This window comes from Glycine max, chromosome 14, assembly GCF_000004515.6.
Source record: "Glycine max cultivar Williams 82 chromosome 14, Glycine_max_v4.0, whole genome shotgun sequence".
Lineage (NCBI taxonomy): Eukaryota > Viridiplantae > Streptophyta > Magnoliopsida > Fabales > Fabaceae > Glycine > Glycine max.
This window is the reverse complement of record NC_038250.2, coordinates 13,571,252-13,585,704: the sequence shown is the minus strand read 5'-3', so window position 1 is coordinate 13,585,704 and position 14,453 is coordinate 13,571,252. Positions and strand designations below refer to the sequence as shown.

General features: G+C 30.6%; 1 protein-coding gene and 1 long non-coding RNA gene across 2 annotated transcripts; both read left to right on the top strand.

The window, feature by feature from the left end:
• The first annotated feature begins 258 nt into the window (after nucleotides 1-258).
• On the top strand, nucleotides 259-675 carry LOC112999331 (uncharacterized). The gene has a single exon (XM_026125382.1). It carries the CDS (start codon nucleotides 259-261, stop codon nucleotides 673-675), a length of 417 nt encoding a protein of 138 aa, XP_025981167.1.
• A 1,870-nt stretch (nucleotides 676-2,545) lies between these two features.
• Nucleotides 2,546-5,966, top strand: LOC121173467 (uncharacterized). Its single transcript, XR_005888357.1, has 2 exons — nucleotides 2,546-5,599; nucleotides 5,756-5,966. It is a non-coding gene; the product is annotated as an uncharacterized lncRNA (long non-coding RNA).
• Nucleotides 5,967-14,453: the final 8,487 nt, after the last annotated feature.

The following is a 14,453-nucleotide window of genomic DNA, read 5'->3' as shown; positions in this document are numbered from 1 at the left end:
CTTGATTATTTGTGAACATGTTATTATTTTTGTTCTCTCTTTAGTTGATATTACCTGCAAATGCTGCCCAAGTGAATTCTATCCCAATGTTGAATGAGACAAATTTTATGGTCTAAAAGGAAGTCGTAGAAATTGTTCTTGGTTGTATGGATTTGGATTTGGCATTGAGGATGGAACGACCCATTTCCATTCCGGAAACCTCTAATGAGGTAAAAAATTGAGAAGTGGGATCAGTCCAACTAAATGTGCCTTATGATCATGAAGCGCTCTATTCCAAAAGCGTTTCGGGGCTCTATTTCTAAGGGTCAAAGTGCAAAGAAATTCCTTGAGGAAATTGAGCAATACTTTGCTAATAATGAAAAGGCGGAGACGAGTAACCTTTTGGCTAAACTCATCTCCATGAAGTGTAAAGGCAAAGGGAACATAAGGGAGTACATTATGGAGATATCCAATCTCGCATCAAAACTCAAGTCACTTAAGTTAGAGCTTGGTGAAGACCTGCTCGTGTACTTGGTTTTGATCTTGCTTCCTGCACACTTTGGGAAATTCAAAGTGAGTTATAACACTCAAAAGGACAAATGGTCCCTCAATGAGCTTATATCTCACTGTGTGCAAGAGGAGGAGAGGCTACAGAGAGATAGGACTAAAAGTGCTTACTTGACTTCGACCTTTTAGAATAAGAAAAGGAAGAAGACTAAGGGTGCTGCGGAAGGGACTTCTCAGCAAAAGAAACAAAATAAGGATGAAGAATTTGCCTGTTACTTCTACAAGAAGTCGAGACACATGAAGAAAGAGTGTCCCAAGTATGCCACATGGCGTGTGAAGAAAGGTAAATTTCTTACTCTAGTTTGTTCATAAGTTAATTTGGCTTTTTTACCTAAAGATACTTGGTGGGTAGATTTTGGTGTTACTACTCACATAAGTATGACTATGCAAGGTTGCCTGTGGAGTCGACTGCCAAGTGATGATGAAAGATTCATCTTTGTAGGTGATGACAAAAAGGTTACAGTGGAAGTTATTGGAACTTTTAGAATACAGTTAAAAAAAACTGGATTTTATTTGGATTTATTTAAGACTTTTGTTGTATCGTCTTTTAGACGAAATTTGATTTCTATTTCTAGTTTGGACAAATTTGGATTTTCTTGTTCATTTAGAAATAATAAAGTTAGTCTCTACCAAAATTCAAATATGATTGGTTCTTGTTCTTTAATTGAAATCTTTACATGCTTGATGTTGTTAGTTCCTATAATGAAATACTGCAAATAAGTTCACATGGTACAAAATGATAATTGAATGAGAATTCATCCACCTTATGGCATAAGCGTTTAGACCAGATCTCTAAACAAAGAATTCAGAGACTTGTGTTGGATGAAATTTTTGACCCTTTGGATTTATCAGACTTTGAGGTCTGTATTGAATGCATAAAGGGAAAATGAACAAACATAAGAAAATTAGGTACAGAAAGAGCTAAAAAGGTCTTAGAACTAGTGCATACAGACATTTGTGGTCCTTTTCCTACAACTTCTTGGAACGGACAACAATATTTCATTTGTGGTCCTTTTCCTACAACTTCTTGGAAAGACAAAGCATTAAACATTTGCACATTTGGGGTTGTCCAGCTGAGACACGGCCTTATAGGCCATATGAAAGAAAGTTGGACTCAAGAATAATTAGCTGCTATTTTGTTGACTATGTTGAACGCTCTCAGGGCTATAAATTTTACAATCCCACCTTAAGATCTTTTTTGGAGACGGGAAATGCGAGATTTCTTGAGGAAATTGAGTTTGGGAAGGAAGAGAACATAAGGAATGTTGTCTTTAAGGAAGAACCTGTTATTTACAGTGATCAAGTCCTCATACCTATTACTGTTCAAGACACAATTCTAGTAATAGAAGACAATGTTCAAACTATTGACATTGTTACAGAACAAGACAACAATGAGGTTCTTCCTCAAATACCTTTAGAGCAACCTCAACAACCTCAAGAAATGTCATTAAGGAGATCCATTAGAGAGAGGAGAAGTGCAATCTCAAATGATTATATTATATTTCTCCAAGAACATAAAGATGGTGTTGGTTTAATAGATGATGATCCAATCAATTTTTGTCAAGCTATGCATAGTTCTAACTCTCAAAATTGGATTGACGCCATGAAGGATGAGATGAAGTCTATAAATGACAATGAATTTTGAAATCTAGTCGAATTGCCTGAAGGTGTGAAACCTATTGGTTGTAAATGGATATTTAAAACCAAGAAGGATTCAAAGGGTAATATCGAGAGATATAAGGCTCATCTAGTTGCTAAAGGCTATATACTCAGAAGGAATGCATTGACTATAAAGAAACCTTTTCTCTAGTATCTTTAAAGGATTATTTTGGTTAAATTGTGCAATTTTAAGAAAATTTGTGTAATTTTAAGGCCTCCCATTTATTGTATTAAATTATCTTGTATTTTTGGTTAAATTGATTGAAACAAGATGTTGCCAAAGTAACCTCTGTTGCGTAAATTTATTTGATTGAATTTACATGGATGTTGCATGAAATTATTCATGTGAATTGTGCTCGGCCCAAAGGAAGACACAACTTGACAGAATAATTACATGCTTGCAATGGTAAACATGTGGTGATTATAAATAGTGTGATTTTCCATGTGAATAATGAAATGTTCAAACACAATCATTATTTGACCGGAATAATCATTATATAAGTTTTTCATGTGAGCAATGGAGTGTCCAAAGACAACCTTTGTTTGACAGGATTTATCACCAATGTTTGATCAATGCATTGAGAGTACCACTTGCCGTTAGTCTTTTTCAATCCAAAGATTGAGGATTAATGGTGCGCTAGGTATCTTGTTTGGGTCTTGAAATTTACCATAAAGATTATTTCTGCATTGCATGTTTATTGTTCTCTTCTTTAATTGTTGTTATTGTTACTACTATGGTTTAAATTACTCATATTATGTGAATCCCAAATCTGCATGTGTAAAATTTAGAGTTTGAAAAGGGAGTCCTAAGGTAATATATGAGTAATCTTGTTATGTAACACTAGAAGTAGTAAAACGCATTATGCGTTGATTGAAGAGAACAAGAAACTACGTGTTTTCATATCGAAAGTCTAGAAGTTTAGAGATCATTGGATATTCTGACTTCGATTTTTCAGAATGTCTTAATAGCAATCACTCTACATAAGGATCCACATTTAACCATGTTAGTGGAGTTACTATTTTGCTATGAGACATCATACTAGAATTTATGATTGCTAAATTATTGTATCCGATTTGCCTGTTGTCGCCAACATCAAATAGCCATCAGGTGTTTATTAAGACAATATCTTAACAGTCTTATTAAGGATTCAACCAAATAAAAGTTTGTTGACATAAAGTATTTGGTTGTTAAATAAAGAATCCAGAAAATAAAGATTTGTATAGAACATATAGGAACTCATTCCATGCTAGCCGATCCACTTACTAAAGGTATGACACTAATTTTTTTTTCACGAGCACACTACTCATATGGGTGTAATTCCTGATAGTATCTTAGTTTAGTGGAAGTCTTACTCATGTTCTATATCTTACGGTTTGCAAACATTTTGTTATTTGGATTTTCTGCAGAAATAAAATTGAAGTTTATCATTTCATTATAAGTTTGTTTGTGTGCAATATTTGTATTGCATTTTGGATTGATCTCTATAAAGAATAAAGTTTGGACTAGTTGGAAATAGACATGATTAAGATCACATTGTATGTAATTTCCATGCCGCTTATCCATATTTGATCTACGTCATCGAGTATGAGTAACAGTGGTGATCATTGTGGCTTAGTCAAGCTCAATTGTAATGAAAACTGCAGTGATTTCTTGTTGCTATATGAGATGGATCAGATTGTATAAAAGGAGTCTAAAAGTAAATAACATACGGTTGCACGCCTAAAGAATTTTGTGATATAAATGTCTATGGTTAATATGAAGCCCAAGTGGGAAATTGTTAGGAATTTTATAATTCCTAATTAATTAATATGGACTGCATATTATATTATAACATTTATATTAGTTATTTACATTTAAATGGATTCAATATAAAGTGATCTATTTAAGTGAGCCCATTAGACTGCCAGAAAATTGATATGGGCTTAATGAGCGGAAACCAATTTGGCCCATTAGGGGATAATGAGAACCCTAATAGGTTTAAAACATAAGGCATGATTATGGTTCCCAATATACCAAATCAACAAACAGTTTCTCCTCTCCCCATCTTAAGAGAAAACGAAGGTCCCATAAGGAAGAAGGTGATTTGGTTGAGGAAGGTCATTAAACCAATTGTTTGTGACCACTGTCAGATTCCGCTGCGTGTTCATTAAGCTCTCAATGGATCCAGGTATTCCTTAAAACCTCTTGATAATTTGACATAATGTGTTTTGGTGTTCATTTGGTATTTTATAAGGTTTATTGAAAATTCTCAACACTTAATAATCAATTCACATTTCACATTATGAACTTAGCATCTTCGTATTTTCTTCACTCACTTTCATGTTTAATAAAGTGTTTGCACAACATGTTACTATCATTGGTCAATGGCAACCGTAACTTAAAATTTTAGATTGCATACTCCACATGGTATACTATATAATCTGTTGTAATGAGGTACGTTAAATAGTACAAAAACTTGATAAGAGAAAAAAAATTAACTTTAATTATTGTTGCAATTTGTTGTAGATAAATATTGTATGAACAAGAAATATGTCGCAAAAGCCAGTTGTGTGTGACTAGCTTATACAATTAATCAATTAAATGAATTTATAATTCGGTAAAAAAAACAAGCTATTCTTGTGAAAATGATATCAGTATGATAAAGAGGAAACATGTTGGCTTGGTGTTGCAGCTCATCCCAGGAGAACGTGAAAGAGAGAGAAAGACATCTCAGCTTTTCAGAGAGAAAGATAAAGATGCATTGGTCACTTGGTTCGGTCCGAGTCAACACCGGGTTACTACGAGTCAAAGATGGTTTGTTCATTGTCTTGTTAATAAGTTGTTCCAAAATATATGTTTGCATTTATGACAATCTTGTTCAATGGGTTCTTTTTTCTTCTTTTTTTTTCCTGCATTAAATACCTAAACTTGAATATGCTTTTTGGTAGTGATTTTTGGTGTTCCATGGATCTTTATTTAAATGACTTACCCTGTGACTTGGAAAGTTTATTGATCAGGGCTAGACAATTTTTTTTAATATAAATATTAATTGGTAATGCATTAAATTGTTAGAACCTATTAAACCTCCTCCGATCCCCAGGTCCCCATTGCTTGTGAATTTCCAATTGGACAAGAGCAACTTGCTTCAATTTCAAGGGAACATGACACTACTGCTCTGCAATAATATGGAAGGCTATGTTTGCCAATAATATATTCTCTTAACTTGGTAATGATATTGTTTAGTGTCATAATTTTCAAGTGTTTCTTTTGAATCGTTATTAGGTTGTAGGACTATCAAATTTGTTGAAAACCAATCCTGTGAAGGGTATTCATGGTGATTATGTCGACTTACTAAAATGAAGGAATGCATTTGGTTCCAACAATCATCCTTGGAAGAAAGGAAGAAATTTTCTGGTAATTTTAGACATTAAGAGCTTAATGATTGTACCATATATAAGTTTCTTCTTTGTCATTGGGGGATATTGTAGTCACCTTTTTGTTTTTCATGTCTTTTACAAATGTTTATGTGGGATGCTTGCAAGGACCTAACCTTGATTATTTTAATGGTAGTTGCAACGGCTTCATTGGCACTTGGGATAAAATCTAAGGTGAGGTTTGCTGGGAAAGTTATGATGTAATTCTTTGTTCTTGGTTGAGAGTGTTGTTGATAGTGGACTTCTCTCACACTTACAAATACTATTCTCCAAATTTTGCCATTATTCTTTACTTTTTCCATTTGTATAAAAATATTAATCCTCAAGCATTATACCTACTCTTTTCATATTCTTGGATTTATTGATAGCTTATTTGATACCATCCTTCTCTCTTTTAATCTATTTAAAATTTAGCATACAATGCTTGTGTTGGAACTATTTATTACTAGGTTACCTGCATATATATATATATATATATATATATATATATTTGTGTGTTTTTTCAGTTAAATTTGATTATTGTATTACAATTTATTTTAGCAATTTTCTTTTAATATTTTTAACCTTATATTTGGATTTGTGCATGAGAAGGTTGTTAGAGGTGGTAGAAGGGTTGAGAATTTAGCTGAGACATGAATGTGTATGAATTTTTTTATTTTTTTAAAAAAACATATTCTACAACAGTTTTATGAAAAACCGTCTTAAAATCCTTAATATATTTTAATTTTAAAAAAATTAATCGTCTTAGAAAATGTACCATTCTAAGACGGTTTTTAACTAAGAATCATCTTAGAAAGGTACCCTTATGGTTTTTAGCTAAGAACCGTCTTAAAATAATATTTTTCTAAGACGGTTATCTAAGAATCCTCAATGTATTTTAATTTTTTTAAAAATGAATTGTCTTAAAAAGTGTATCATTCTAAGACGATTTTTAACTAAGAATCATCTTAGAAAAGGTACCCTTACGGTTTTTAGCTAAGAACCGTCTTAGAATAATATTTTTTTCTAAGACAATTCTCTATGGAATTGTCGTAAAAAGTTTATACTTTCCACGATGTTGATTACGACGACGGTTAATAACTGACGTAGATATGCGCAAATTAACCGATGTAGAAAGCATTTTTTGTAGTAGTGTAGGGTTCTATTCGAGTCAATATATAGTCCACTTTTAGACATGCTAGCTTACTCCATAATCAATAATAGGTGTATAAGAATTTTTTTTAAACCAAAGTATACTCAACAAAATGTAATTTTATTTAAGTCAGATAAGATGATTATGAGTGACAAAATTCTCTTCTAAATATTTAATATAATTATATATGTAAGACATAAACTCAAAATATTTGATTAAAGTGAAATAACTTCAAGTCAGTTGATTAACAAAAGTGTACAAGAACTTAACTAGAATGCACTAACTAACTGTGTAAATATTTTTTTATATTATTCTTTAATTATAAATTATCATATAATATTATTATTGTTCACTTTTTATAATAATTAGTTTAAAAGTTAGTTACAAAGTAATTTATAACTAGTTAATAATTGAAAAAAATCTTTATACTAACGTTCTATTTTTTTTAAGATATACTGTACTAACGTTCTATTGAAATTCAACTCTTAAACTATTTGTATTTTAATTAACCTAAAACTAAATACCTTTTATCACAAACTTGCGGAGTAAACAAAGCCCCGATATGTTACACTTGGCGGTCAGCTATCTGTATGTGAATGTGACAAGATTGTGAAATATAACAATGTATAGTTGTTGAAGAAAGACAGTTGTCATTATCACGAAAGAGACTGAAATTTCATGTATATCAAAGTTGGTTGTTTTAAAATTGAAGGGATAACAATTGACAATGATTGGTTATATTCATCTTATCATCCACAATTTTATAGCTGTCTCAATTTGATTGTTAATTTGTTTTGGGCCATTAAATATTTACGAACTTAATTACCTCCAAGTATTATGTAAATCAACTTATCATTAGACTAATTAAATTTCTTTGACTATGTGGGAGGATATAGCAGGCGGCAACCTTATCCGAAGCAATTAAAGCTATGGAGGAAAATTTGTCATGCCAATTTGTCTTAGCTTTTGAGCAGATTCAAAGGCCATTTTAAGAACAGTAATTATATAGGTATAGGCGGAGACATGTAAGTGTGTTTGGAAAATTTCTCAGAATAATTATTTTTCTTTTTAATGTACTTCACCGTGTCCAGTTTTGTTCTTTAAGTTTTAACTTCAGATAAATATCTTTTGGTGGCATTAATTTATTGTTGATACGATATCTTGTACCCGAAGTTAATGAGATAAGGATAACGATGGGGATTATCAAAGAGTGTAATTGATCATAGCTAGCTAGCTAAGGGAAAGGAACTATGGTTATGAACCACCAACATTTGGATCGATGGCAGTTGGGATTTGTGGAGTGTCGAAGGGTTGATGAAAAGGAAACATAAAGATACCTGAGGTTGTGGTCTTGTGGATGACTCAAGTGTTGGGTGTTGCACACATGCATATCACCTAAATAACGAAAAAAAAGGCAAACTTAATTTCAATATTTCATTACTAGTTTTTAGTTGGGTTCCACATTTAAGGGTCTGTTTATTTAAAATTATTTTAAAAACAATTAATTAATAAAATAAACAGTTTTTCTTTTCTTTTCTAATGTGTTTGTTCAAATAATTTTTTAATTTAGTGAAGGGTGATTGGTTCATTTCCAATAAGAGTTTCATCAATCTTGATCAAACCCAAAGTTTGGCCACAATCAAGACAGAAATATTTCATATAGCGCTTAACATTCATCATAAACTCATTCATTCCTTAATACTCCCACTTCCTATCTGAATATTTTTTTTTCTATTTTTCACGTTGAAGAAATATAACTTTTGAACCTTCATTATTGAGAAATTGAGATTGAGAACTTTTTCCCTCAAAACTCAAGCAAAACCTTTAGTGTTGAAATCCTTGAATTTATTTTGTATTTTTTGTGGGTAAGTTGTTTTTTTATACCAATTCTACAAAATATATTTTTTTTTGGCCTCTAGAATATTTGATGCATCAGATTTTGAATCTTTTTATTCATTTATTTATTTCCACTATTAAAGTTGTCTTTTAAGAAGAAATCATTCGTAATTTTGTATCCAAACTTTATCGTTTGTGTGTGTTCTTCCTATGCTTGAATAACAGAATCTGTACCAAGTGAATGAGAGATTAAGATTGGATTTAGAATGTAGAATACTGAGTATTTAATTTATGGCTTATGTGCAGATACAAAATAGGCAAATACTAGGAGTGTTTTGTGACCCATTTAAGACCAACAGGTTGTAGTTAATTTGTGGTACTTTAAGGGAATGTTTATGTCTACAAATATCCTCTAAATCCACTTTTCATTTGCTGTAGGATAAAGAAGCTTGAGGATTAGGTAGATGACCAATGTGATCAGTTAAAAGTTTTTTTCATTTATTCTGAATTTTTTAATTTTTTGTACTTCATGGTGAAGGAGCAAATATAATATGTGCCTTATGAGTGAATAACTACTAATTACAGTTTCTCTTCTCTTTTTTTACTTTTTTTTTTATTGGTTTGCAAGACTTTCTCAAGACTATGGTTGTCATTTTGTGATGCATATCTCGTATCAAAATATGATATTTGAAGTAAAAAAAAAAAAGCAAGAATTGTAGGTCCATAGCAAAATCTTATTATATTCTTAAGTGGGAAAACATCACGAATAGAAACAAAAATAAATTTTACAAATAAAAGTAAGAAAAAAGAACCTTTGAAATGCAACATAATTTTAAACCAACTTTTAACGATGAATTTTTATTTAAAATTAAAAATTGTGATTTTAATTTTAAAACTGAAACAAGATAACAAAAAATTCTCTCTTTATCTGATTCAACTTTCAAGTTCTAAAATTTCCTCTCTTTTTTAAATTAATTAAATTTTAAAACTGCATGCTGATAACTCTGCAAGTGATTCACCCACCATTTTTGTTAAATGAAAAATATTTTAAAAAAAAAACTAAATTTAAAGTATTGATTTATTTTTAAAAATATAATAAATTTTAGAAAAATAAAAGCAGAATTATTTTTTTTTAAATTTTGATTTGTTTTAAATTTTTTAAATAAATTTAGAAAACTAAAAGCAAAAAAAAAAAAAAAACTTTTGAAACACAACATAATTATAAACCTTCTTTTAAGAATGACTTTTTTTATAATTTTAAAATCAGTTTAGGAATTCTCGTATTCTGAGGAAGAGGACATCCAAAAAATTAAATCTTAGTCTAAAGAAACATAATAACAAAATAGAAATGTAAATATTTAAACGGACTAACACTTATGTTTCCGTTAGAGTGATAGATTAAATAAGAGAAAAAAGACACATACTTTACATTCTCTTTTAGTTCTAGGCATGTGTATGTAGTAGCATTATATACCTATACATTAATTATTATCTCTCATCTCATCTTTCTTTCACTTCATTTTTTTTTATGATTTTACACGTAAAATTTTTCTCACGACTAATGTATAACCATTTCTATTTCTTAGTAGATTTCAATCAACTACTGCTCCTTATCTTTCACTCTTCTTTTAGAAGATCACACTAATACCAAGGTGGTTGGTTTTTCTTTACTTAGTTGATCTGAGTTCAAATTTTAAAAGTAAAAAAATAAAAAAAACTAAATATTTAAAATTCTTAAGAAATAAAAACAAGTCTATGTTTTTCGCTATATAATTAATCAATGTCTTCAGTTTCTCTATATTTTTTTCCAATAAAATTATTTTTCTTATGCTTCTTTATTAAAAGGGGGTGTACTTCATATGAGATTAAAGTAAACTTATAAGATAAATGAGAAGTTGTTTCTATTGAGATTTTTAAATATAAAAAATAAATCTTAAAAATTATGCGACAAAATTAAAATGAATTATTTTAGTTGAAGTTAGATGAAACTTATATGAAAAATAATATTAACTTATTTCCGTTGAGATTCTCAAATTTAAAAATAAAAAAATATTAAAAATTTATTGATAAGTATAATCAATTGAGAAAATATTTACAAGTTTATTATTCAAGTTTATTATTTTTCATAGCATTTTTCGTACTAGTGGTGCTTGAGGAGAAGAAGAAGACAATAGTGTGTCCACATGTTTCATGTTAATAAATTTGAAGTATAATCAAACCCACATTGTGTAACTTATTTTGTAATTTTTCAAAGTAAATAAATTATATATGACGTATTTATAAAGAATTAAGAAGAATTTTGAAAGGTAAAAAATTATTCAAATTTAATATTTATTATTTTATTGGTATGCTTTCTTTCAGGTTAACTAAAAATAACATAAAATTGACTGCTGGTTCTTGTGATTGTATGGAAACTAAATATCATCTTGAAATATATGCCTTGTTTGATTTATCAATTAAGAAAAATTTATGATTACCAATTATAAAAATATTATACATAAGTAGTATTTTTTACTTTTGCTTTGATTCCTGAAATATTTCTAACATTATTTTTCTATGTTTATAGTACTGTTATACATTTTAATGTATATAGTAATATAAATTAAAAAATATTTTAATTTTAATGCAAAAAAACAATAGAAAAATAGAAATACAAACAAAAAAAACGCTAACGTCTGTGTTTCCGTAGTGTATTTGTAATGACAAAAGAGAATTGCTATTTCCCACAAATAACACTATACGGGAAAATAGTTAAGAAATAGGAGAAACCAATTTTAGGTGAGACGCATTAATAATTATGATAAGAGCATAAGATATCATAGGTGCACTAAATAAATTGGAAGAGCAAAACATAATTGAATTTAATTCTTTTTTAATATGTTTAATTATTAATTTAATCCTTTATTTATTTAAAAGTATTTAATTAAATTTTTTAATTTTTAAAAGTTGAACTAAATCTTTCAATTATTAAAAATACTACAATTGGATCCTTTTGATAATTAGATTGACGGAGGTAGCTGACGCGGTACAGAGTTGTAGGAATCTGGTTCTCGTCAGAAACCAAGATTTTTTGGACCGCCATGGAAGGCGTGCAACCCCTTGTTCCTGGCGTTGGCGCTAGCGCTGTCCTCGCCTTCCAATTCACCGGTGAACACCATGCAAAAGAAGAAGCTCTCCATGGGCGCCTTTGTCGCAACGTTGTTGGTAGCCACATAAACACATTGACTCATACAGAAACACTCCATCATAGCCTTTGTCGCAATGGTTATCAGACTGTGGGTGTGTTTCACTGAGAAATCGTTGTTGTTGCTGCTCTTCTTGTGCCTTTGGCAGCGGTTGAAGGGGAGGCTCCACTACTAATCATGCATACCAACTATTTGAGAAAATTCCCCAACCGAATACTGTTTTGTATAACAGTGCACAGTTCCCGTGGTTTCTTTTACAGGCCAATGAAGGATATTATTGCATCGTGGAACACCACGATTTTGGGTTATGCCCAGGTTGGACTAATAGGCGAGGTTCGACTTGGAACACCATAAGAACCTCATTTTTTTAATTTTTAAAATAAAACTGCCACTTTTAAAACCTTTTGTTTTTTCAGATTGAATTTATTTTATTTTTATTATAAATAATAATAAATATAACTATCACTGTTTATAAACAAAATCTACCAAATTTTACAACTTAATGACATTAAATTCAATTGGATGTAAAGAGTCACATTGATGTATTTCTAAAAATTAAGGAATCTAATTCAATTTTTTTAAAATTAAGGGATGTAATTGAATATTCCTAAATAACTAAGAAACACAATTGAACATTCTTAGATCCCGTTTGTGTAGTTTCTCGCTTTAGTTTTAAATTAAAGGACCATTTTAATAATAAGAATTTTTAATATCTTTAACTAATTAGGTATGATTGTTGTGCATCACAAAAAAAAGGCTATTTGGTATCCTATCATGGTAGGATAATGACCATGCCTTTTGTGTATTAGGAATTCCTATTGGAAATAATATAAGAAAATAGGCTACTTGGGATCCTATTATTATTAAATTCTCAAAGAAATTATCTGCTTGGAAATAAGCAACTCTCTTTTGTAGGTAGGGTGTGCTTAATTAATCACGGTTTAACATATTTGTCACCATAATTCTTATATTCTCTCAAAATGCCTAGCATTATTGTTAGAAATATAATTAGTATTCAAAGAGGTTTTTGTGGGGAGGACAAAAAGGTAAAAAGAAGATACCTTGGGTGAGTTGGGAGACAACGTGTAGCCCTAAGGGTAAAGGTGACTTGACAATAAAAAATCTCTATCTTTTCAATGAAGTTCTACTAGCTAAATGGAGATGAGGCTTGTATTACAAAAGAGAATCTCTATTATACGACATGCTAGAGTCTAAAAATGGTGGATGGAAAGGGTTGGTTAAAGAAAAGGACTTAAAGACATGTCATCATTATGGTGGAGGGATTTGAGAAAGGTGTGTGAGAGTGACAATCAATAAAATGGTTTGACAAGATGACGAAATGAAAAGTAGAGGTGGAGGGATTTGTTGAATCCACATCCATGGTTTTGATTATGACAAATCATTAGATAAGCACATTGATAGGATGATAGGTCTATATAATTACTAACATTTTGTTCAAGTGTTTTAGTGATATATTTATTAAGGAACAAATGTGTGGATTCTGAGAATGATGCTCTGAAAAGTTTGCTCAGAACAACTGTTATTGAGTTTTGAACTCAAAAGATTTCTTTAACCCTATCATCTTGATGAAGAAAACTTCTCTCTAAGTACTCTTTCATGATAGTTTACTACACAACTAGGTCTTGAAATAAGAAGATTAAATAAAGAGCATCAAACATCATAATAAAGTTATCGCAAAATTTACATAACAATCATGAAGAGCATGACTCTTAAGATTGAACTTCAGAATGGAGTTCAAAATGACCACCCCAGAATGGTTTTCAAGGGACAACATTAAGTCTTTCATATGATATCTCAAATACTGAGGGAACATTTGAAGATTGAGGTTGATAACACTTCACTTTCCACTTGTTGCCACACACACTGAGGGCATATTAGAAGGTGAATGCTAACTGCATTAGAATATGCAAACTTGTTGAAAGCTGAATTTGTCCATGAGAAGTTTTGATGAGAAGCATCAAAATAGAAGACTGAAGATACTACACAGTTTGACCTTAGACAGAACACTAACACCAAAAACTAAACCTTCACTTAGTGTTTATGAAACAATTTACTTCAAAATGTTTAGAGTTGTGAAGAAGTGTTAAGTTTGATGAAGTGTGATACTTTAGATAGGTATATCAGTTTGAACTTCATGAACAAAATATATCAAGTATGGATTTTTCTCAGCAAACATCAAAATGACTATTTTAATGACACTTCAGAATGTTCATCAGAAAGGTTCCTCAAAATGGTTATGCAAGTTGTTAACTTAGGATAGTTGTCAAGTTTACCTACTTGCTCCAAAAGCCTATCAGTTGAGTAGAGCCCACGTCAACAGTCTTCTTGTGGGCTTTATAAGGTCATTTCAAAAAGCATCTAAAACCAAGTTGAAGCAATCAAAATAGTACAACTTGAGAAAATCTCTTAGTGAGAAATATACAGTTTCTGCTTCAACCTTCTCTATGAGAGTGACCTACTTCTGTATTGTTCTTGTAATCTATAATAGATACCAGATAGAAGTGAGAGACTATATTCCTAAATGGAATTCCTTTATGAGGAGAAAGATTCGTGTCTGCATAGTAAAAAACATAGAAACTCTTTACTGTTGTAAGCCCGATAGTGGCTGACAAAGTCAAAATCTAGTGGTGTTGCTGGTCTAGTTGATACTAGGTTTGAAG

Bases quoted from the DNA above. Each gene is read 5' to 3' on its own strand.
- LOC112999331 (XM_026125382.1), top strand. From the start codon at position 259: ATGAAGCGCTCTATTCCAAAAGCGTTTCGGGGCTCTATTTCTAAGGGT.